The sequence below is a fragment of the Protopterus annectens genome, chromosome 15.part0 (genome assembly GCF_019279795.1).
Source record: "Protopterus annectens isolate FY-2018-M chromosome 15.part0, PAN1.0, whole genome shotgun sequence".
Lineage (NCBI taxonomy): Eukaryota > Metazoa > Chordata > Ceratodontiformes > Protopteridae > Protopterus > Protopterus annectens.
This window is the reverse complement of record NC_056749.1, coordinates 219843942-219871098: the sequence shown is the minus strand read 5'-3', so window position 1 is coordinate 219871098 and position 27157 is coordinate 219843942. Positions and strand designations below refer to the sequence as shown.

Sequence of the window (27157 nt, the reverse complement as noted above, 5' to 3'; positions counted from 1 at the left end):
CATATAATGATATTTAATAAAGCATTATTTATCAACCTGTTTAATATCACCTTATTTGTAGTTTTATAATGTTTCATGAGTTTGCTTATTTTTGTCAGTATGTTATTTGTATGTTTATTATTATTATAACCAAGCACCTAAATGCATCTGAACTTCAAAGGATAAAAATCTGTGCACACTGCTAAAAATCAAGTTCCTTTACCATCAGTATATAACCTTAAGAAACACCTGCAAAAAAGAACAATGGATTCTGGAAATGTCATTTCTTATTCCATGTAACCCTGCAAGGAAGAAATATGACCCCAAAAGCTTTTTGGGCAGGAACCAGTCAGCTGCTTCATCTCAGCAAACAAAATTACACTTTTAACTTCTATATAAAAGTAACATTCACCATTACCAAAGCCTTTAGAAACCATTTTGAATCAGCCATCCCATCACTCCATCACCATTGCCAGAGCCTTTACAAACCATTTTGAATCAGCCATCCCATCACCCCATCACCATTACCAGAGCCTTTAGAAACCATTTTGAATCAGCCATCCCATCACCCCATCACCATTGCCAAAGCCTTTAGAAACCATTTTGAATCAGCCATCCCATCACCCCATCACCATTGCCAAAGCCTTTAGAAACCATTTTGAATCAGCCATCCCATCACCCCATCACCATTACCAAAGCCTTTAGAAACCATTTTGAAACAGCCATCCCATCACCTAAGCTCAAGCCACATCATAACCCTCTAGGCTATGCAGAGTTCAACACTATAGACTTTAGTCTTTGTAGGATCAGCCCCAGTTTATCAGAAAAATCCAGTCTAATGTCAAAGAATCTTGGTCTGAACAAGTTTTTGATCTACTACTCCCTTTAATTTGACCTTTTATTTAATTTAATGTTATTACAGATTACCCTTTTTAAGTGTTGTTAAATTCAGTTATATTATGCTGCTAACTTTAAAAACATACTTGTTAACTACCTTTTTTATCTGTAATACGTTTACTTGTTGTCAAGGCAACAGTTTATTTATAGGTTCATAAGTACATGGGAATAGATTTTAAGAACCCTCACCTTACATTCCCATAGTATTTTGTGTACAAGGAACCCAGAGATGGGCTAAAATATGGTAAGACATTTACAAGTCTCCCATATCTACAAGGGACAAGAGTGCTAAACTGGAGTGAATTTTATCCAAATTACATTTGAATACAGTAAGAAAAATAATTTGCTTTATGTGGAATGTAAGATGGTTCTTTTGAAGTGTAAATCTCTTTGATAAGTATATATCCATTCAACATGTTCTATGTATGTTGCGCAAGAAATTGAAATCTGTTGAGGTGGGAGTTTATGCCATTATTGGACAGCCACACTGTATGATTTTTAATGGCCAGTGCTAAGATTTTCAAGATTCAGAGGTTAATAGATATACCTGTACTTAATCATTGATTCTTTCTTTTTTTTCTTTTTTTTTTATTGATAATTTGTCAAATATTACATGAAATTAAAAAAGAAAATGATATATATATATATATATATATATATATATATATATATATATATATATACAATTGTAAAGCCTATAAACTTTGAAAAGATTATATAACTATATACATTGGTGTCTGTTAAGAAGAAAGCTATAAATAAGTTTAAAGTATGACATGAAGAATGATATATAAGTTCATATATCTTTGTCCATTTTCTCATTTATTTCTAGTACTTTCATCCAAGAGTTGTATAAAGTTGTAAGTCTGGTAGTTCTGTTCTTCAGAGTAGATATTTCCATTTGTCCAACTGTTCTAGTTAAATTTTTAAATTCATTAAATGTAGGAGGAGTCTTACTTTTCCAGTGAATGGTGATGATTTTGTGAGCTGCTGCCATTAAAGTCCATAAGATTTTAAAATCTTTTTTTGGCACACAATCCGGAACAGGAGAGTTGAATAAAATCATAGATTTTGATAATTGATAATTATCATTAAAAACAGTCTGAAAAAAATAATTAATATTATTCCAATATAAAGTAAGACACTTACATTCATGAAAAATGTGTTGCCAGTCAGCTCTTGTTTTAGTCTGACATCTCCAACATAGATCTTCACTAGCATACATCTTAAATACTTTATGTGGTGTATAAAAACTTCTATTCAAAAATCTCCAAGTGAATAACTGCAAGTTTATTGATGATGATGACTTCTTAGAAGATTTTAAAATAATCTTTTTTTCCTTTTCGTTAGGAGGGTGATTGTTTATCTGTGTATAATAATTCCAGTAGGTATCTGTTTGGTATATTTTTGTTGTTTTAATTATTTTGTAAATGTTAGATAGATATCCAGCACCTTGATAAGGTTGATTATTAATTATAATAATATATTCAATAAATGTTGGGACAGTATGTCTAACTGTATTTTGCATTTGTCCAATTCTATTTATAATGTATTGCCTTAGATTTTGCAGAAGTAGCCATGAGTCATTATTTATATTGTATTTTCTGATGATCTGATCTTTAGTTAATATTTTGTCTTGTTCTACCAGCTGATGCCAGTAGCTTATTGAGCTTATCTTGAGCATATTGATTTTCTGAATTTGGAATGTATCAAGGATAGTGGGTGTGAAGGCTATAGGGAAGGTCAGAAAGAACCATGAATTAATATTTGGGACTTTGCTTATGTATGTTTTAAATGTTGTTAGTGTGATATTCATATATTTGGATGGCAGTTTATTATTTTTATTTTTACCTTCTAGATAATCTTTTAACATCCAAACTAAAGGAAATGGTATTATAGTTAAATGATTTGATATGTTGTTATGATTAAGTTCAATATAGACCTGTTCATGTAATTGTTTCCATATAGGTTTGTAGTGATCATTTAACCATAGTGCTATATTTTTAACAACAGAGGACATAATATATATCTCAGTATCAGGTAAATTGATTCCTCCATCTTCCCAATTTGCTAAATGTTTAAGGCAATTCGGGGTTTGTTTGGGAACCATAAAAAAAAAAATATTAGTTTATTATATCTCTCAGTGATAATCACTGATTATTTCTGAGCCCTTCAAACACATAAATCACATAAACCCCCATTCCCTGGTGTCTGTGAGAGGTTTTAAATTAATTCTTTACACTAATTACTCTCTCTCTTCCCCAAACAAATCCTCACTTACATTGCACAAGCTGACTGCTAATAAGCAGTTATCACCAGTTTAAGCACAACTATGTACCGACTACCATCCCTAACAACACATATATCATGCAAACCTCTCAAGCATATTCTTATTATGCTGTCCCAAAACATATTTCCTCACCAAACCCTATCAAACTAACCACAGTACACAAATATCAAATCATCCCCTTTTGCCTCCCCACAAATAATTTTAAAATCCTATAGCCTAGCAATAAATAAATTAAATGAATGAATGAATTTATAAAAATTAACACAAAACTTAGAAAATGTATTTGAACTGGTTTACTATAACATATTCGATTGTCATTTAAATGATCGAATATGTGTGAAAATCATTTTCTCGAGCTGAGAGTTTGAGCACCACAGTGTCGAAGCTGACATGAGTGAACAGCCGCTATTGTCAGCTTCAACTTTGCGGTGCAGATCGCACTATAGTGGGGATCGGGAAATGTACCCTTACCCTCACTGTAGTGTGATCTCGGAGTTTGTATATATAAGTGGGGGTGTGTGGGGTGTGTTCGACATTTCAGTTGCTCAGTGTTTTGATTTCCGACAATATTTGTCGGAAATCGTTGCATTCGTCTAAATGACGTTCGCTAATATGATAGTAAACCATGTGAACCATCTCTCATCATGTTTTTATTTTTTAAACAAGAAAAAATTTAAACAATTCCAGTGTTAATACCATACTACTACAACCACCCACCTCCCAACATATTCACAATTAAATGCTGCCCGCAAAACATATCGAGCATTAAAAATAAATTGGAACAAACAGATACCTTAAGTGGAGCATAATATCCAGGTATTCTAGCAATCATTAAGTCATGGGTAAAAGGCAACACTCTATCAGTCTATTTCTACTGGAAAGGCAACAATTACTTCTTAATCATTAGATCAGGTATAAGAGCAGGAGGCAGAACTATACCACCATTTAAAACCCACCAACAAATCAATTTGCATTCTCAAACAAGCTCACTGCTGACCCCAAATCACACTGCAGACTTGCAAAATTATCACTTAGTAAAAACCAACACTTTTTAACATCAGCCTGTCATTCCTGTTATCACCAACAAATCTACAAAAAGATAGCCAGCACTATTACATAAGCTATCACTTAAAACTACAGTGGCAACAATCACAACATATATGATTGGTTAGCTGATCTCAGCCTAACACAAGTAATCTTAAAGCCAACAAGCAACCAAACATCAGGTCTGATCACCACTCATGAAGAAAATGTCCTCTGTAACAGTCCTCCCCTTTTATTAGTCACCACTAACTTAACATGGCAAAAATAAAATTGTAGAACCTAACGTAATCAACTTCAGACCCAAATCTGACAAAAACTTCATAAAACTTAAAAGTACTGTATCACAGACAGACTGGACATCTATACTCACCTGCCAAACTGCAGAATTTGAAACTAATGCTCTAACTGCTGACTTTTTATCATGCAAAACAAACTCTTTTCCATAGTCTAAAACATGATCAAAACTCATAGATGATCAAAGAATTAAAAACCCTTTTACAACTTAAAAATGAAGCCTGGAAAACCTGAAATACATCTAAATTAACACAATACAAAAAAAAAAACACTCTATGTAACTTTGCAAAGAACAGTGTTTGAAGTCAGAAAGCAGCACTCCTTCAAAACTTGCAAACCTCCATCTTTGGAAAACCAATTAAAGTCTGGTCATAAGTAAAAAAAAAAAAAAAAAAAAAAAAAAAACATTCTCCCAATAATTCATCCATCCAAAAATAATCAACTGAAATGCCCATGGCATCAATGAATTCACCCACATATGAAACACCTCCTCACCACACACTACACTCCCAGATTATTTGACACCATTTTGGTTTAAAAAATTATGACAAAAGACATTGAAAATATACTTTATAAAATCCTAACAAGTAACCCTCACATCTCTCATGGTCTGCACCCTTGGTTTATAAACGCAATTACTGAGTCCTTTCTTTATCTCTGCAAAACATCTGCTTGTAAAGACATCTTCCAATATTTATAGAAAGAGGCCTTTATCAAGCCCATATCATTGACCAAAAATCATTTTACCTGTTCAGACTTTAGGCAAGATCTGCCCACCCTGGGATAGTTTTTGAAACAATTATATTTCAGTCAACTTTCTAAGTGCATTTCTACCTACAGCCTACTATCCCCAAACTACTGTAGATTCTGGGCAAACTGAAGTACTTTGATAGCAATCTGGACCTTACCAGATGACAGTCTTATGGGAATGGATGAGAGGTACAATATTCATTGAAGTTACAGATGGCCTACTCCTCCACAATGCACTACTAACCAAAGGTAGAAGTACCAAAGTCTCTGAATGTTCCCCAAACCATTGTTTCCCAGTATGTAATGTATGTTAAACTAGGCTCTCTAACCTCCACAAAGTACATATATTAGAAGGTGCTCCACTAGGCTCCCTCCTGTAACTTAGTCTTTTCCATTTACATCAGCAAGCTCCTGTGTGGCATTGTGCATCAGTTATGCAGACAACACTGTCATATACCGAGCTCCTGTCATCATATCATTAAAGAACTACACCATGATGTCCTCACCTTGCAAGATTGGTTAAATTCAAGAAAGTAACTTCTAAACCCCCCACCACAAAAGAAAGTTATGTTACTCAGCACGCACCAAAAGATAAAATATTCTCCTGACTCAACCACTGTAGACTATTACCAGCATCCCCTGGAAACTTCTACTTCCTTTAAATAATTAGGGTTCTGGTTACAAAAAAATCTACGTTTTTAACTTCATTTTCAAAAAACTAAATCAAAACTGCATTAAACCTTGGTCTGAGTCTGAAAAATATTTTGCCTCTCTCCAGAGCTTGGTGACAAACCACAGACAAAGGGATCTTAACAGCACAACTAGAATATGCCCTCCTCTTTAGTAGTGACAGCCTCCAAAAAAATCTCACCTCAGTAGCTGCAACAGCTAATCGGATATGTTACTTCATTGACCTAGCCCTTAGAAGAGAACATTACTGTTATATCCTTAATAAGCCAAATGGATCCCAATACAGGAAAGCTCTGATCTCCTTCTAGGAAACCTATTCTAAAACTTGCTAAATCAGTATTCCTTCTCATACCTCACAAGAACTTTCACAGTAATAGAAAAGATATACAATCTCATATCCCAGCCTTCCCGCTCCCCTTTCCTGTATCATGTGCTGGCAAACAAAAACTGTAGTAATCACAGTTTGTAATTTGTTGGACCAAAACTCTGACAAGCTATCCCTCCAGCAATAAGAGACTTGCCTACAACTCTATTGCTCAAAAGTCCTAAAGAATATAGTCACATGCCACTGCATTAACAATCCAGGGATAACCTGAGATTTCCATTTATCAAGCCTTATAACAGACCTATTCCTCCTCTAAAACAATAGTAACTGTACCACAGAGATGTTATACTTTGTTCTCTTCCATCTTGTATCCTTCCAAAAATGTCCTTCTAGTTTCCGCCAACCCACTTTTTCCTCCTTATCTTATTGTTCAAATTTAACAAAGTACACTTGGCCCTCTACTCCAACTCCCCCTCCTCTGTATCATATATATGAAAATCAAACCCAGACAGTCTCTGGTCTGGCACCCCTCAACATCGTTGAGAAGCAAATAAAAGGTCCACAGTCTGTTGGCTGCTGGTCCTGATATGTAGGAGCCAATCAATCTACCAGGTTTTGTTTCTGTATCCCACCCTGCTCTTCAGCTAAGAAGCAATTAAAAAAAAAAAAAAACAGTGATCATGTACTTATTTCTTCTGAAATGCAGCAACCAGTTAAGTCCCATTTCTACAATCCACCCCCGCCCTTCCCCCTTCAGCTGAGGAGCAAACAAAGCAAAAAAAAAAAAGCACAGAACACAGTGCGCTAAACTATTTGTTATTTAAAACAAATTCAGTTTAAACTGTAGGAAACTGCAGTTTATACCATGCACGGAGCACTACAGCACTCAGTTTTGACTGTAAATGCAATTCTGGCATTTAAAAGTTAGTATGCACTAAAGGGTGATCAGTATCAGGCAATAGCTCCACCTAAGACTTTGTTTCTGGGTTGTCTGCCTCCTTCACCACACCTTAGCTACGTGACTGATCAAGCCCTTAACTACTACTACTACTTAACTATATCATAGAGATATAGAGATCTATAGAGATTTACCTTAACTACTACTACTACTACTACTTAACTATATCATAGAGATTTACCTTAACTACTACTACTTAACTATATCATAGAGATTTACCTTAACTACTACTACTTAACTATATCATAGAGATTTACCTTAACTACTACTATTACTACTTAACTATATCACAGGGATTTACCTTAACTACTACTAGTACTTAACTATATCATAGAGATTTAATTATTCTGCTTCCTAACCTTCCCTCCCATATATTTTTTCCATCTCCCACATGACCTCCTCACCTTTGTATTTCTTATTGGAATTTCACGTGTGATTGTTCATTCTGACGTGGATATTTATGGATATATATTACATTGTATATATGTACTGCATTGATCATTTGTTTAGCTGTAGGTGCTGTTCAACCAGTCTGACCCTGAAATTAGTCCATATGGGATAGTCACTCTACCCCAATTAAACTTATTTATTTTATTGATTTGTGTTTGTTTTCTGGGATCGAGCACTGATCTCCATGGACCTTTTTCAAACTCAGCCCCAAAGTGGTGACTGGTTACACGACTTGCTAAGGAGTCATACAGTTAAGTAATCGAAGCTAAGGGAATCAAACTTTGCACCACTGGACCACAGGAAACAGCTTAACAGCTCCTGAATTGTCTAAGCCATCTACCAGACAGAAACAGATTTAAATAAACAAATAAGAAGTACTCCCTTAAAAAGAAGGCACTGGTTGTGGTTTATTTCACTATAATTTGTTTATCACAAGCACACAATATATGGACTTAAGGGGAGAAGACCTAATTTTTACAACTGAATAATTCCTGCTTTTTAGTTTTTTTTTTTTTTTTGCTCCTGATGCCTGTGCATCATTAGTTCATAGGCTCATAGAGTGTTACTAGGCTAACAACCACTAGGGCTTTTATAGCCTAGCAGTGCACCCCAAACCAATTTGTTCCTGAGCACCTTTGGCATCTATTAAGAGGAGGGTATATTAGTAAGCAGGTAGCTAAGGCATGTGTTGGGGGGATGTTTATTGAGGAGCATTTTACATAATGACAGCCTCTGTCCATCAGAGACATGACAGCTAGACTGGGGGTGAATTTACGATTGCTCATTGAGTGGTCAAGCTTTCTTTTTAATAGGATCAGGGATGACCTCTGTTTCACCTGGATGGGGAGCCTATTCCATAACTCAGGATCCTTTGAGTCACGCATCTCTCTCTCCAACATGTTCTACTTATGTCACAAGTAAAGTTCATATCCTTGGCTCTAGTGTTTTAGTGCCATTTGTTTTGTGAATGTGCAAAACCTCCATCAGGGCTGAATCAGACGATGCCTTGTAAACCAAGCATAGATCGCCTCTTGGCAGCCTGTAGGATACTGAGTACAGAGATAGGGCCTTTAGGCTATCCATGTAGGACAAGGGTAGTCATGCCCTGGATTCTCCTGGTGAGAAACCTTTGTGGACATTCCAACTGTTGCAAATGTTTGGTTAGGTACATGACAAAGGCGGCATTGTACTCAATGATGGGTTTGAAAAGGGGGCTGAAAGGAGTGGTACTCTAACTTCTTGGACACGGATGCCATACCCTTGCCTACAAGTTCACCAACATAGAAAGATTTTCTTACTGTCTTTGCTATATATCAGTCGAAGACCAGATTACTGTCTACATATGTTCTAAGATCCCTAACTATTGGGTCAACACTTAGGGCTTTTTTATTGACAGACTGACTAACTTGGGTGGACAATTTCCCAAAGGAAATTACAATGCATTTCTTGGCACAGAGTTTTAAACTATGACTTTGACACTAGTCATTTGTCTGTGTTAGACCCTCTTGCAAGATGTTGGTGCCATCATCTGCTCCCTTCCTGTCAATTTTCCCATTTGTTTCCCATCTCCAGGGTGAGACTCATCCAGGAGGAGCTGTCATTCATGTAGCTATCAGGGGTGGTTTGAAATTTTTTTGATGGTCATACATCTCCCATGTTTGCTTGGTTCACAAGGAAAGAGGGCATAGCATGCCCACCCATGCTGGTTATCCCTCAATGTTGAATAGAACATTGTTAGGAAACAGCCCTAGCCTGCCATTTTTAAGTTCTGGGCGGTGGCTTCCCTGCTCTACAACAAAGAAATTATACCTACTAGTTTGCTTACCGAGCACCCACCCCTCAAACATTGCCCTAGAAGACACTCATTTACCTCCTTGCCTGGTTGCTCCAGTGGCAGGGATGTAAATTTAGCTTTGGTTGTCTAGGTTGCAGTCATGGCTCCATGCTTCTGCACCATGGAGCCAGGTTAAACCACTGAGTTATTAGTTCTTTGTTTTTAAAAACAAAAAACAAAACAAAATACCTGAAGACTGTGTAAGGCATATACATATATATATATATAGTAGTTGCACACCAGGTACACCCATATAGCATGAGACCAGCATAGGTCTTACAGGGAAATAACACAGCTTTGGTAAAGTGGTTATGACTAGTGGATACATGAACATCACCGAAGAAGATTCTGTGTTTATCTAGCAAATGAAGATAACAGTAATGTGTTTTTCACTTAAGCTCAAACCCTATCATCAAGACTGATTGAAACTGAGAAGTAATAATCTTATTACAAAAAGGCACTTTTTTATTAAATACTGTTTTTATACACTCGTTCTATGCAGTACTTCTTTTCAGTGGTACATTTAAAACATGACTAAGTACCACATTTATATATGAGTTAACTACAGTAAACTCTCAGTTAACCGAAACTCAAGCAACTGGCACTCTGACGTAGTCAGCAAAAAAAATAAAAAAAAATCGAGGAACTGCACTACAATTTTCATGTGTTCCACTTTGTTTTCCCCGACCAGAAACATACTGTATGTTTTTAGTTTTAATTCCCTCTTTCCCCAACCTGAGAACAAGTCAAACCAAACAAATAGTATAGGGTACAGTATTAGTCAGGTGTATTTTTAATAGTAACTCTCAAGCAACCAGAAACTACAGTTATCTGGCATCTACCAATCCCCATATGTGCCAGTTAACTGAGAGTTGACTGTAAAACTATTTAGGTAACAAACTAATAACACTAAAGCTAATTCAAACAGCAAGGTGCAGAGTCAATAAACTATTAAATGTGGGAAATTCTAATGTTGCTTTCAGAGTTGTAAGAAAGCATTGCATTTTTGTTTTGTTATGATATAAGAAAACATCATTATGAATGAAGACCGCAACCTACAGAAAAAACAACTTAACACTTTTTTATTGGTGCTCTTTGACTTCTAGAAGCAGATAACTAGTTAATTGATTATGACATAATGAATGCACTGTAGAAGTAAACAAGAACAAAGCACCTGCTCATTAATTAGACTGTCGGGAAATTGTGCTGGGGCTGCAGTAATCATATGCTTCCACTTCAGTACTATTAGCACAAAAATAGAAGCATATTTGTTATGTTAACAGGGTTCCTGATGAATGTCATCTGATGTTGGGGAGTAGAGAGGGAGCACACTCAAACATGATTAAAAAAAAAAAAAACACTTGAAGGGATCGAAGATAGACTAATTTGTTAGGATGATGGTGAATCTTCACATCTGGAATTCATAATCAGTACCTTTACTAGTCCATCTGAAAAAAATGACACTTATTTAGCAGGGACCAGCACACTGGTGATTCAGACTGTGAAATATACTCAAAATGGACAAAGTTAGTCACTGACTTTTGTGACAGCCAAATGTTATGTAATGCAAAACTGGCGAAAGCCATATTTTGGCCAGAGGCGATCATTGCCAGGCAGAATCTCCTCTTCCTCAAGGTAGACTAAAGTTGTTGCTGATTATTTTAAATACTGGGGTTCAGAAGCAAAGCCCTCTACAGAAGCATTGTAAAGAGGCTTTGTTATTAAAAAAAAGATAATGAATGTCATTTTTCAACATTTTGTTTAAATCAAATTGGCATCTTGCGTCTTTGTTTTAGACTGCCCGTATTACACCTCTGAACTAGAGATTTATGTAACAAACTGGGACATACCTAGCTATTTAGAAAATTTAGAATAATTTGCTAGCATTACAAATAATTATTTTTGTTTTAATGTGGGTAAGCGTGGTGGTGGTATTCTGTACTCCAACATGGAACCTTTGCCTCTTTACCAAAATTTGAATTAAACTGCATTGACCCCCTCAAATACCTTCCCCAATGATTAAATAAGGTGTGAGTGTTCATTCAGCAATGGACTGATGAACCTGAATGACAACACAAACTGCTAAACAAACCCCACACTGATTAAAACACTGAATTTCAAGAAACCAAGACCCTCTCTGGGGTTGGTTCAGTTGATCAGCTATCTGGACAACAACCTGACCCTTTACACTAATTCATAGTCATGAATGCTGATTTCAGGCTGAGGAATGAATGGTCCTAAGGGCTCTTGTCCCAGGGAGAAGCAGAAAGATGGGCGCAGCCCTTGCACCAATTGCATGACCACAGTGCAGGCTAAGCAGGCAAGGGGTATGCTGTAGGATTCTTGGCATGTCTAGGAATGGATTTAAGTACTTTGTGGGGGGCAGTGGCTAGAGCAACTCCACCCTCCCCCACTGGTCCAGTATCCCTCCCTTTCTCAGGAACACAAGTAACAGCAACAGGAAAACAAGTAAAATAGTCATTGGGACATTCAAAAATGGCAAGGTTGGGATTAAAAAAAACATGACAAACAGAAGCCTTTAATCATTCACTGCTGCCCAGAAAACAAAACAGATAAAAACTAGACATCAATGGCAACTATACTGCTGCAAAGACTGCACAGCTGTAGCATGGCTAATTTTCTAGTCGTATAAACATGTGGCAGAAGTCATAAGGAATTTGTAAGTTATTGTGCAGTTTACATTTTTTTGTGGAATTAAGCATGCAGTGTTGTATTACATTCCATTGTGACAAAAGATTGAGGATAGCCCCAATGCTCTTGTAAACAAATTAAGAGTACTTACCTACTTTGACTGGCATGTATTCTAAGTGAAAAGATTTCCCATTCACAGTTGTTGTGCACATAAGCAGCTTTTGTACTTCATATGTCACGTCTGGAATTAAAAAACCTCTCTTTGGATCCCAATCTGCAGTCTCAGTTATGGAGCTATTAGGAGGAACCTGCGTTAAAAAGTGATGTGGAAAAGTAAGCAATGATTATTTAGTTATAGTGTACTAACAACATGGTGCATCAAAAATGAAAAAAAAAAAAAAAAGCTTTGCTCCATTTCTGTCTTTTAGGAGATATTACTATATGCTATCCATGGAAAACCACACTGTCACCATTTAAAACTTACTTTTGAAAATGGGCAGGTCAAATATGGCACCTGATAAAAAATTGTCTTGACTGAACTGAAAAATTCTGAGAATAAAGGGCAACAAATTAAAGTTATGAGGTTTTCAGGAAGTTTATTTGTTGTCTATTTCTACCTGTATACATATCAACTCATGAAACCAGACCAGTGTTAAAATCTCACCCTTGAAAAGCTGGACCTGTACCTACCGGATGGACTTATACTTATTGAATCTTGATTAATAACTATACATACAAGGACATGCACACACACATATTCAGTTCTCTTTTTTTTTTCAAAAAACTTTTTATTTTTGTTTCATAAGAAGTAACAACAGTAGGGTGAATAACCAGTAATGAGTTGTTAATACATAAGGAAATAAATGCTGAACACATAAAATTAACAGAAAACACTGTTGAGACTTATAACCTCATAACCAATTATGTACAATATAAACAAATTATACAAAATATACAAATTTGCTAACCAAGATGCTACCCATAGGAAAACATTTATAATCTCGACATAGAAAGTAAGATAGGTCCCAATACTTAAAATTAGAGAACTTAGATTAATCTTCAGTGAGAATGAGGGCATTAACCCTTTCCCAGACTTTTATACAGAGGGCAACTTTTTTGGGGCTTTTTATGATGAGTTTTTGTGCTGCAATGTATGAATGAGCCATTACCTTAAAATTATTCCAACATAATTTAGTACGGTCCATCCAGTTTTTAGAGATATAAAACTTCATGAGTGAGCATAAAAAAAACAGGACGTGTGTGTCAAATTTAGAGAGATCGCATGTAGGGATATGAAGGATGGCTAATTCCCAGGAGAGGGTCGATTTATGGTAGCCCATTTTCTGGAGGTGGATTTTTAGCGAGTTCCAGAGTTTATGTGAGTAATTGCAGGACCATAGTACATGCATCAGGTCTGCGTATGGGGATGAGCAGCAGGGGCAGGAGGGGGATTTCTTTGAATCGAACTTGGATAATATAGAGGGAGTATAATATGCATTATTATTGATCATTAGTTGTGTGTAAAAGAGTTTTTTAAAAGGGGAAAAATCTAGGGTGTTTTTTATGGCATAGAGTTTCTGGTTTTTCGAGAGCTGTATTTATCCCAGTAGTTAGAGAAAAGGCAGTCTGAATCGTGAATTATGGAATATATGAGTTTGTATGAATTAGAGAGCATTTTCCTCGGTAAAGTCAGGGTTTGAATTACAATCTCTAGCTTTGTGAGGTCTTGACCTTTGTCTGAAAGTTGGATGAATTTTGATGTAACAAGGTCTCGCAACTGTCGAAGGATAGTTAAATATTTCTTGTTAACTTTAAGGATTTTGCAGAATTTGGTAAGTGTTTCATTATTGTGTTTGAGTATATCCCAGACAGTGAAGGTTTTAATCAGAGGGAAGTTGGAAAGATTGACTTTCAGGTTGTTAATTTTAATGATGGGATTTAAATGGAGAGGTTGGAGCAAAGGAAGAGCTTTGTCTAGATTGATAAGTTTTAGCATGTTTTGAAAGGATCTAACCTTTTGTTTTATGTTAGTTGATAAGTTAATACTGTCTATGGCATCCAGAGAGAGAAAAGGGAGAGCAGCCGGATTAATTTTAGTGCCTAGGATCTGTTGATACCATAGTTTGGACCAGGTAGGGTAAGAGTTATACTCTTTATTAATAATCTTCGAGATGAATAACAGCCTATTGGCAGATATGATTGTATAGTACAGATGAAGGTTCGGGAGGCCTAGGCCTTCTTTGGTTTTGGGAAAAGTTAATTTGAGATATGAAATTCTCACTGACTTAGGATACCATATAAATTTGGCTAGTTCTTTACTGATCCTACATAGAAAGGATTTAGACAGTATCTGATCTGTGGAATTAAATTGATAGAGGAGTCTGGGGTGAATGTTCATTTTAATTATTGCTGATTTAGATAGAAGAGAGAGCTTCAACCGTTCCCATCTGTGAAGATCAAGAGATATTTTGGACCAAGTTCTAAGCAAGTTATTTTGAAACATAGACATCTGGTTGTGCTCAAAGTGGATTCCTAAGTACTTAATATCAAATATTGTCTTAAAGGGGGAAACAGGGAAGTATTTTGGTTTATGACCTAGAGGGTTTATAGGGAAGATATGTGACTTCTTAAAGTTAACCTGGTAATCTGAGGCTTTTGAGAACACATTAATAGAATTAACAATCTTATTTAGATCAGTATTAGGAAGTTGAAAATAGATGATTAGATCGTCTGCGAAGGCTGAGAGAAGTATTTTGGTATTCAGTATTTTGGGAATTGTATGAAATGTATTTTGGCTTATGTAAAGGAATAATGGTTCTAGGAATATGTTGAAGAGGAAGGGGGATAAAGGGCATCCCTGTCTTGTATCATTGGTTATCTTTAAGGCTTTGGAGATATTCTTGTTAATCCGTAGATAGGTAGAAGAATTTTTATATAAAACATTAATCATATCTATAAAGGGGGGGGGGTATGTTAAAGTGGGACATAGTTTGGAAAAGAAAATCCCAATTTACCCTATCAAAGGCTTTGGCCGCATCTAGTGTTAAGGCATAAATCGGGTTTTTCTCTTTTTTAGACAAGTACATTAAGGAGTCTAACGTCAGGGTGTTATCCCACGTATGTCTATGCGACATAAATCCTGCTTGTTCCGTGGAGATTATAGAGGGTAGAACTTTTTTTAGTCTGTTAGCTAGTAGCGAAGCTAAAATCTTAATGTCAATATTTATCAGCGAGATGGGGCGATAGTTATGAGGGTCTGTTTTGTCTTTATTATTTTTCAGAATTAGAATAGTTTTCGAGTTGTTCCAATGTAAGTCGGATATGCCATAATTTATTATATAGTTAAATATCTTTAGTAAAATAGGGGAGATTACTGACATGAAAGTTTTGAAGAATTCAGCTGTAAAGCCATCTGGGCCAGGGGATGGACTTACTTTAAGATTTGAAATGATTGACTTAATTTCTTGGAGGCTTAAGGGAGCTGAGAGCATGTCGCATTGAGATTTATTTAAGGAAGGAAATTTAATAGAATTCAGAAAACTATTCATGTGTTGGTTAATGACGGGATCTATATTTTTTTTGAATATATATCTGAGTATAGGAGCGAGAATAGCTGTATAATTTCCTGGTCCAAATTATAGATCTTGTTTTGGAAATGTATAAGCGAGATTCTAGGAGGTTCTTGGCTGTTTCGAATTATTTTTGCTAATAACTTGGACGGGACCTGTGCCCATTCTGAATAGGACACAATCAGTTTTTGCTCAAATAGAGTTAGATTTTGTTGATGTAGATGTAGCAATTGATTTTGGGAATCGATTATTTCTTTGTCTCTACTAGGGTTCAGGCTAAGTCTTTGATGTTTTTTTAATTCAAAAATCTTACTTGTAAGTTTAGCTTCCTTGCTCTTATAGATTGTTTTGAGGTAAGAAGCTTTATTAATTATAATACCTCTGATGCAAGCTTTACATGCAGCCCATTGTATATCCATAGGGATACTGGTGCTGTCAAGCTTGGAGCTAAGGTTAAGTAATGATTCTGTGATTTCTTGAATAATATCTTTATTGCGAAGCAGATTATTATTAAGTGTCCAGTTGTTATAGTTGAGTGGAGAAGCTACCCTTGGGGCAGGATTAATACTGAGAGAGATTTTTGAGTGATCCGATAGGAATCTGGGTTCTAGAGAGAAGTTAATTTTAAAGTGAGATAGGGAGTCAGAGATTAGGAAAAAGTCTAGTCTTGACCAGGTATTGTAGCATTTCGAGTAGTATGTGAATAATTCATCTTTAGCAAAATTGTCCTTGTAAGAGATGGGATCGATAAGGTTAGGATCATACATTAATTCTTCTATGGCCAAAGATGATTGAAGGTTATAAAAGGGAGATTTACTGGTTCGATCTGAGTTAGGGTCTATTACAGCATTCCAATCTCCACCAGCAACAATATAGTGGTCCTTGAACAGTGAAAGAATGTTGTGTATTTCTATAATAAAGGTATGTTGTTGGGAACATGGGCCATAAACGTTGAAGAATAGGACTGGTTTGTTAAAGTTGGATAAACGTGAGGTAAACAGGCACCATCTGCCATTTTCATCATACCTCTCCTCAATAATACTACCTTGAAAATTATTTTTGATTATAATAGCCACCCCTTTGGAATTCGAGCTATTCCCCGCAGAGATGATGGCTTTTATCCACTTTTTTTTCCCCCTCTTTGAACCAATCCTTCTTGTGTGTATGTGTTTCCTGGAGATAGCATATATTAGCCTGAGACTTAAATAACAGATGAAAAAGGAGTGATTTTTTTGGTTTATTAGGAAGCCCTCTAACATTCCATGAATCAATATGTAATGTCATAGGCTACTAGAAAAATTGTATTGATAGTTTGAAGGTTGTTGATTAACAGGGTTAAGGGACTAAATAATTTTAGAGACCATACTGGGAAAGAATCATGTGTAACATGGGGACTTGTATAGTATGTAAAAACAGTAGATAAGGTAGCAAAGTATTCCTTCAAGGCTCCCCCGGTGCCTACCCACCCCCCTTCACTAGCAGAAGGAATACATAAGCAATATTGAAAGGACCATTTAGTTTTGGTTAGCAAAACAAGTCTTATAAAGAAAACTAATATATACAAATTTCTAAGAAGGACTAATCTAACAGTAAGTAAGTATATACATATGTACAAAACATTCTGTTTCCATAACCAGGTCATACTAGGACCCTAAAGCATAAGCTTCCATGAGCTCTAAACTAGGTCCAGTAATAGCCAAATGGAGAATTATAGATATAAAGAAGCAAGAGTATAGGAGGGATATAAGAGACTTTGATTTAACAGGAACAGTAGATATTTAATAAAATAGTCATAACTAGCAAAGAGTTAAAATGCAATAATAGAGAAATAGCATAGGATAAAAAACGTAGGAAAAGAGAAGAGATAGGGCAAAGTTGTTATCATAGCCAGGATTTAGGTATGTGCTGTCACACTTAACTATTATGAGCATTATGCTCAATTGTCTAGAAGATTGGGAGAATGTCGACCAAAAGTTGAGGTACATTTATATAGTCTGGCTGGCATCATTATACATATATAAAATCAATGGAACTGGGGAGACAGCATCACAAGCAGTGCATCTCAATCATGCATGCAATATTAGCTGACAGAATAGTTATATTTTTAATACAAGTATAGCGTATCACCTGAACTAGTAAGAAAAAGAGAAATACTGACAGGATATAATACGTAGTTTTAGATAGTATATCGAGAAGCACTAGATTGTGAAATAACTTGCGTTAGTATTTATTAGAAGTACACATCTTAGCCATAGTATAATACATCACATTTACTGCCATGTTTATAATTGCTCACGCTACTTTGAGACTACCTATGAGTGAGCGTTAAGCTCTGAAACTTGAACCTATTCTACAGAGCTAGTAACATTGCACGAGATCTTACTATGAAGTGCAATGTAATTGAATATAACAGGTGGATCCCAAACTGTCCAGTAGGCATGGCAGAAGATTGACATGCCACTTTCACAAAGGTTTGTAAGTTCGATCGTGTGCTAGACAAAACTGTGCAGCTGGCTATCTCCTGTAATTAAGATCGGTGTCCAAATGTAAGTAGATACACATACAGGACAAATTAATCACATTATGTGAAGCATCGAGACAAACTGCGCCATGAGCATCACAGGAAGGGCATCACTTTAAAAGTCCGTCGAAAGTCTTCCAGTCTGAGCGATCCGCAGGATACCACAGCTGAGAACAATAAGGTTCCTATTCCGATTTGGTATTCAAGGATACATAACGGAAGGTCCGTTTTAAAGACAAAAGTAAATGATACCAATTATTATAGTCAAAAACAGACACGCAAGCAAATTTGAGAAAGGCATGGATGCCTAATGAGAACAGGCGGATGTAATATGGTGTAATTTTACATCATTAATTCTGGCGAAGGAATAGAGAAAGTACTCACAGGTACCACAATTTAAAGAGCAGGATGGGAGTTGAAGGCTTTGATAAAAGCCTCTTTTGCTTCCGATGGAGTGATGGCTGTGTATTTTTTTTCTTTGTAGGAAAATTGCAGAGTATTTGGGTAGCGCATCTGGAACTTCACACTTTTCCTGATCAGATCAGTGCAATAGGGGGCTAGCTTTTGTCTATTTACTTTTATTTGATGAGGCAGATCTTGGGTAAATGTGAGCTTGTGGCTGTTCCATGTAAAATTTCTTTGTTTTTTGGCTGACATCAAAATATTTTGCGCATCTTGGAAGTTTAATATTTTGGTGTATATTTGACGTGGAGTTGCTGAATCCTGGCGGTAATGGGAAGCTCTGTGCGCTCTCTCTAACACTAGGTTCTCAGAGGTACTTTCCGATCCCAGCAAAGCAAGGAATATCTGCCTGCATATTATCAATAAGTTCTGGTTATCATAGGACTCTGGTAAGCCTTTAATTAGTATATTATTACGGCGACTTCTAGCCTCCAGATCCGTTATCTTAGACTGTAGCTTGGAGAGCAGGGTTGCTTTATCTCTCATGTCATCCGATATGGATTGTATCAGTAGATCGTTGGTTTGCACTTTGTGTTCAAGAGTGTCTACTCTTTGTAATAACTGATTTATGGACTTTCCAAAATCAGTAAGTTTTTCAGAGAAACCCTGTATAGCAGTATGGATGGGCTGTAGCGCTGATTTGAGTTCATCAAGGTGGAAGTTGGCATCAGTTTTTCCTTTTGGATTTGTTTTATTGTTGTCAGCTGGTAGTCTAGTAGTTCTTTGCCTTTTGGAAGCTGTATCTTTTTCCGGAGATAAGACTGAGGAGATTTTTGCTTTTGTAGATTGGGTTTCCATATTTTCTGCAATGTCCGACATGGTTAATAGGTAGCATTTGTTGTAATGCAGTAAGTTGTCCCAAGGGCCTCTCGAATGCACGTGACATGGATCCCAGGAGCTAAGGTGGATATAAATTGCTTGTTTAAGGTTTAGATAAGCAGTATTCTTCCGGTTTCTTTATAGGAAAGTTAAGTTAATTAGTCCAAGAATGCGACTGCCGATAGATAGCTTTACAATGCACTTTAAGGCTGAGAAAGTTATAAATGACAGTAGGAGCTCCATGGATAGGGTGCACACTAGCCGACCACCATTTTGGAATGCACATATTCAGTACTCTTAAACTCACAAGAATGAAAGCTGTGAGACCATAAATGACTATTTAGATTGGGATGGGGATATGACCCTTACTTTTGAAATGTGGTAACTTATAGGAAATAAAATTTAGTACATGGAAGCAATGGAAATCCCTTATGTGGGTGGTATGAAGAGCTTCATCCATAAATATGGAAAATGAGTCTTCAAAGAATGTTATTATAACCCTAATAACTATGATTAGCTCATATCCTTTAAAATACATGCTGAAAGGCTGAAAGGTATTACTTGATGGTGTGACCTGCTGTCCACTTTTAACATGTGTCTGTTATGCCACAGTTAAGGTACTCTACAGTTCCTTCTGCTATGCTCTTACCATCTACCATAGATAAGTTTGGCTCCCCAGTTTGTCTTCATATTTCATGTTCTCCTTTCATGCCTTCAGCCTATTCTGCTTTTATACTCGTATACTCTGTACCAAGTTAGTTTATACTAACTTACCTTTAATTTTTCAATAAGCTGGCTAAAATTTCCCTAACTGTTAAATTATTATCATGTAACTTGTAACTATTTTTAACCAATGTTTTCATATTATGTCTAATTTGGTATAACTATTTAAACTGTAGTTTTTGTATTATATTTAAAGACTTTAAAATTATTGTTCTTAAAATGTTTTGTAATATTTTGGAGCTTTTCTCTCTGGGTTGCCACTAAAAATGGACTCCTACCCAATCAGACTTTCCTGCAAATCAAGTGTCAATAAATAAATCAATTTCTTGGAATCCTAACTGTTCAGTATTATTTATCGGTTCCAATTCCATTCACAGAACCTTGCTTAGACTTTTATTCTGCATCAGTATTCTTCTTCCTTTGTAGACTCAGTATGTTTTATTTCTGTTTTACAAATTTGTTTCATATCTAAGTTTATCTCATATCTGCAGTCAAAAAATCCCAACCCAAGAGCTCCCGCCTGTAATTTGGGACTTGTTATTCAATCTTCAGCTAACTAGCAATTGTGCCAACATGGGACAGACCATGTTAACGGCTAAGGATAATGGTCCCAAATTTAATTTGAAGAAGTATAGCACTGTTTATTTTGGTAAACAAAACCTTTTCACATACTATATAAGTGATATGCCCCTCCAGTCATACACTGCTTTAAGGGATTTAAGTTCTTTTGTTGATAAATCCTTATCTTTAGATCATGTTGTCTTCACAATAATTCAGAATGCTTTCTACCTGACGCATTTAATTTATACCAGATCATAAAAGCTTTGATTCCTGTTTACTTCTATCTCATCATATCCATCATGGAAAAAATGCACCTATTGGCATGTATTTTTGAAACATATCATTCATTCTGACAGACCTCAGAGATTCTTAACTGAAAAGAGCAGTGGTCTCAAAATCTTATTTGTACAGACTAACAGCCCTCTCTCTGTACTCTGTCTCTTATAGACTCCGATATGTGGGATAGTAGACAATTTCTGGTCCTCATCTTTCAAACTTATAAAACAATTGTTATGTAACATTTTTAATGGTGCTCTTTTTTTCAGTGGAAATTGATATTACTTTTGACACTAAAGCTGCAGAAAAGTTTACTAAGTCAGACTCTTCCTTTCACTCTCTACCGTGCTCAGCTCTTTGACAGTTTCACAGAGTTTATGGCCTATTTTTATTTTAATCCTCTTCTTTAGGCCAAGAAAGTCTGAGTTTAGTGCAGTATATTAATCAGTTTCTCTCTCTTGCATCTCACCCCTTCTCCATTCAAGTTTCTGTATTTGTGTACTTTTGTTTGCTTTTTTGTGTATGATTTTAGTGGAGCAATATTGTCTCATCCAACCCAAAAAGAAGTGTTGAGAAAACATATGAGGACCCCTTCCTTTAGTCAGTCTTATTAAGACCCTAGGTACAGATGGTATCGTCTTTTGGCAGTTGGTCTTGTCCCCTTTGATTTTGCTGCACGTGTCCTTGCATACTGGGTGTTGGAGGGGTTAGCATTGCTTCCTTGTAGCACAGCAGGATCTGAAGAAGTTTTTCACGTAAAAACAAAAGCGCTTATTTTAATAAAACATTTTGTGCGATTTTTCCGGATTCACTGCCTTTGTGTACATCGTGGAGTGGGTTATTTGTGACTGTTCCATCATTTACCTGAATTTTTGGAGTTAGTTGGAGATGCTGCTTGCCTAGGGCAGGTTTTTCACTAGTTTCTTCCTCCTGTTTGTGTTATAGTATGAATATCACTAGCAGTTGCTAATGGAAATATCATTCAAATCCAATATTGAAAGAAACTGTCCTGGCATTTATAGATCTCAAGCAAATACTATTCATATTTAGGAAATGTGCATGATTGCCTGGGCAGGTCTCCTCTAAGTACAAAAACTTGGCCCACCATTTAGCAGAATATGATGGTAACTCCAGTTCTAAAAGGTGAGATATTATCAAACATCTTAAAAAAATGTTGAGGCAAGAAAAAAAAAACTGACAAACATTTGTCAGTGTTGAAATTTCTATTCTAGAATACCCTTCACCATTCAATACATATATATTTTGCATATGCTCCATGTGAAAATAAGAATATCTCACATTCTAAAAGTATGTGAACTTTGGCTAAACTTAGAAATTACCTTACTCTCCTAGTAGATGATCAGAATATGATATTATATACCTTCATTGACTGGAAAAAAATCCTTGGTAATCACACATATAGATTTAGATGTCATCCAGACAGTAATGATCTTTTTTAATCCTACTAATTTATTTGTATTCCTTTATTAGAATTGCCAAGTGTATAGGTTTTAGTTAACAATGTATGCATCTTGGTCCTTTATAAAGCTTCTCTTAGTTTCTAATGCTGTAGTTTCAATGGATACGTACATCTTAAATCATTCCTTTCTTCTTCACATATTACCTTTGGTTGTTAATGTTAGACTTTAAGTTATGTTATTTCAGTTGAAATCATAGATGAAGATACCCAATTATTACATCAACAGTAAGAAAATGATTGATGACCACATATACTAAAATCCATTTCAACATCAGGTGATTGGCCCTCAAAATATGGCATGAGGAATTATACTTTTTTGCTACAAAAGAGTTACAGAAACAAATTAGATCTACTGATTTCCCAAAATGGATATAACTTGATGTAAACTTTAAACAAAAAGAAAAAAGCTGAACTAGGGTCTGTTCATCCTGACAACCTTTTTTACCATGAAAAAAAGGTTGCTGCTTTTCTCCGATTAAAGGCAAATTTCATCCAGAATGCTTTGCTATAAATCTAGAAGTCAGCATACAACAGGACAGAACTGCCCAAAACATCTGACCCAAACAGGATTTCAGTCATCTTTTATAAAAACTTTCCTACCCAATTATATGTTCCTATGGATCTGCATACTTGTATTCTCGAGTTTTATAGTATGTTTTTGCTTTAATAAAAAATAATAAAATTGTACTTAATGATAGACAATGTTACAGTTATAATTCTAGCTTCATGTCTGTGTGTAACATATCACATTAAAGCAATAAATAAATAAAAGCCTACTCTGTGTTTCTTTACAAGACAGAAAAATGGCCAGTTGAGTTAGTAAGTGCTTTCTTGTCCCCAGTGAGAAGCAAGTGCAGTCTTGAGCACAGAAAAATTAAACAGAAGATGAATCCAGCAACGTTCAGGCCATGCTCCCAACACATTGTTTTGGTGTACGCATAAATGTACATGTTTTATTCTTCCTGATTTAAGAACTTTCACACTATTGCCATTATAAACCACCTGTGTTCGTCCCCATTAGTTATAGCCATCTGACTGCATACATCACAAAAGTCAGATTGTGATACAAATGGCTATAGTTAAGTATTCAAACCTGCTTTGCAAAAATGCAAGTTAGTCATGTAAAGCCAGACTAATGACTATTTAAGCTGATCATGACATCAGGGTATGCCATTCTCATCAACAGACATACCTGTAATCAACAAGCATAACCCCATTGTTGACTGTGAACATGATGAATGTCTGACTGTGGTAAAATAATTATGAATCCAATAATGTATTTCATTATTGTTTCACACAAATACACAGTAGACAATAGATTGTAAATTATTTACATAAATCTGAAAATACATGCTAATCCTGCAAAACCAGAATATGTGAACTGATCAAACAAGAAGGTATGTTACTTTCATCCATAGACAACCCCAATATCCACCCAGCAGTTATAGCCACTTTTCCATGTACTTCTCATCTGATTGTGGTAAAAAAAAAAAAAACACTTAGAGCAAGAAACGGGGCAATGTCAAAAATAATAAGGGACAAAGACCGGAATCAGGGACAGATTTTAAATACTGCTGTTATATACCTATACATTTGTTACAATTAAAGGCTTTCCATTAGAAGAACATGACATTTGAAACTCAAATGTTTTTTGTTATTTAGTGACTATAATCTTCATGGTGGTGTTGCGGTAGCGTTATCGCCTCACAGTAAGACTTTGTCCTGTTTAATTCTCAGCTAAAGCGCCTTCTGTGTGGGAGACATGCGTGAATGGGCGTACCTTCGTTGAAGGTTGTGTGTCAGGCCTGGCAAGTCGGTATGTAAAAATCTACTGCCAATCATTAGCGGACCGGAGTCCCGCTGTGGCGACCCCTAACTGGGAAAAACCGAAAGATACAACAAGTGACTATAATCTTCAACTGTTTGAAAGAAAACTACACATTTTTCTGAGGAACAAACAAAAAATATGAGGCAAAATTGCAGGCCTTAGGCAAACTCAGTTGAGAACTATGAGATTTCAGTTTTGTTTCAAATAAACAGTAGCCAGCCCACAAGTATTTCAGATTATTTCACATAAATGTACATTAGTCCAGAGAAGCCATATGGGTAACTGAACAAATGACAAAAGTATAAGTTGCTTTCAATCTCAAACCACTCCCACCCACTCCCAACACTTATAGAGACTTGTGTGCACCTCATCTGTGATAAAAAAGTACCTCTTCATCTTTTAGTGAAAGAATAAGAGACAAAGTCAAACATATAAGATAAACATCCCAAACTGGAAACAAATTTTAAAAGCTTTTAGATGTTGCTCTTGTATAGTTAAAAAGTTGCTACAGTAACAGTTTTACATTGACATGCATTTTCTAAAGAATAGCATTCTGAAACTCAAATGAATGTGGTCCTTAGTGATTTGTCAAGAAACCACAAATCTTTAGGAGTATTAGATCAAAATAAAGCAAAGATAAAGACAGTCTTCAAACTCAGGGACAGTTATGAGTTGGTTTTATGCAGAGTGTCAAAAGCTTAGTTCATAGAAAAGCACACTAGTCCTGTTATACAGGGGAGGCTAATGCTGCTGGTTGCTGGGCTGCAACCCCCCCCCCCCCCCCATTTGAGAATAAAAAAAGAAAGTGTGCTGGATTTAAAAATCTGAATATTATTGTTTAACTGAAAATAACAATCGGCTTCCTGACTTTTTGTTTTGCTTCAAATTACCTCTGAACTGCACATGTGAAGAGTTTCAAGGAGCACATAAGTAAAACAACAACAACAAAATATTAATTTACTTGACAGGCTGTTTTCAAAACAATCTGGCTTGTAGACATCATTAGGTTTACTCTGCAAATCAGCAGCACTCTTGAGGATGTCCCAAGCATCACCCAATTAGTGTGACTGAGGCAGCCGGACTGAAACATGCATTGCAAGTAATTATACAATTCCTCCCCTAAAACATGCACGCTGATTGGCCAGCCCAACCAGCGTGCCCGTTGTAAATCCCTCAATATACTAACGGAAAAAGGTCCGGTCACCCGGACTTTTTCCATTAGTATAAAACACTGTCTCGCTATGTTAAAAGAGTTTAACATAACGACACAGGTTTAAAAAAAGCAACGGAGATCTCCGTTGCTTTTTTTAAAGCTGTCTCGCTATGTTAAACTCCTTTAACATAGCAACACAGTGTGTAAAAAACAACGGAGATCTTGCGATCTCCGTTGCTTTTTTTTTTTAAAGCTGTCTCGCTATATTAAATGGGTTTAACATAGCGAAACAGTAAAAAAAGCAACGGAGATATCCGTTGCTTATTTTAAAGCTGTCTCGCTATGTTAAACCCATTTAACATAGCGAAACAGTAAAAAGCAACGGAGATCTTGCGTTCTCCATTGCTTTTGCCCACAGCTCTGATGTACTGCGAGGCGCCAGGTACATCAGAACTGCCGCAGAATACCAGACAGCTGTGGAAGGGCAGTAAAGAGGCATTATACAATGCCATTATTTAAGAAAAGTAATTATTTCTTTTCTTAAATAATGTCATTAATAATAGCAATAACCACTTCTGGGTGTGGGTAATGCTGGATTTACCCACGGTTGGCTTTGTTTGGTCCCTCGGGCTTCGCCCTCGGGACCAAACCACGCCAACCGTGGGTAAATCCAGCATTACCCACACCCAGGCATGGGTTATTGCTATAATAATCTTTTTTTTGGCTATGCAAGTGTGTGGTTACACCAGAACCACAGATTCTCTTTTCTGGTCTGAATTTTGAACAACACCAGTGTAAGAAACTGGAATGGGCCAAAGCTATAACTTGGAATGACTGAGAATGATTCCTGTTCATAATTTAAGGTACCATGTGTAGTGCATCACTTAAGTATTCATTTTGCTCATGGCATATCTTGCTATTTTATATCATATATTTATTTTTTAATCCAAATAATTTGGATACCACTAGACACTTGTATTTTAAAAAATATTAAAGCATATATATTGTTTATTAAGGAGAACATAGCTTTCAGCTTCTTAAGGAAAATATAACTTTCAGTTTCATATCTCAAGAATTTTGAGAAAGGGCTAAAGAGGAACAAAGGTCCAAAATCAGAACAATTTTAAGTATTACTCTAATTCACATGAATTCATGAATACAACAAAATATTTTTACATCAACTTACTCTTTCTAAAGAAGAAGAATATTGGCGTAATGTCTAGCATTATTAACTGACTGCAGTTTTCAGTGATTTATCTAAAATCAAAATGTTAAAAGGATCAGAACAAAATATGAGGTAAAATGAGATTTATTTTGCAAAATCAGACACAGTTCAGAGCCATGAAGTTCAAGTAAACTTTATTATTAGCAGAGAGCAAGTTGCTTTCATCCACAGCACAGACATTCCTCTCCTTCAATTTGTCTGTCTGCCAGAATATTTCAAAAGAGCAAATATTTCAATTTATTTCATACAAATTCACACTATCCCTTATTCTCAGACTTTCATCTGAGCAAATAGAGAACAAGTTACTTGCATTCACAGATCAGTTAATCTTCCCCCAAAAAGACGGTATAAATATTATAGTTTATTTTACACAAATA

General features: G+C 35.9%; 1 protein-coding gene across 3 annotated transcripts in view; it reads right to left on the bottom strand.

Moving 5' to 3' along the window:
- LOC122790141 (vascular endothelial growth factor receptor kdr-like) overlaps positions 1-27157 on the bottom strand; it is a 674216-nt gene that overhangs the window by 402761 nt on the left and 244298 nt on the right. For all 3 annotated transcript variants that reach the window (XM_044057728.1, XM_044057729.1, XM_044057730.1), the window contains exon 5: positions 12315-12471. In XM_044057728.1, the coding sequence (XP_043913663.1) occupies positions 12315-12471 (157 nt within the window). The remainder of the gene's footprint in view (positions 1-12314; positions 12472-27157) is intronic.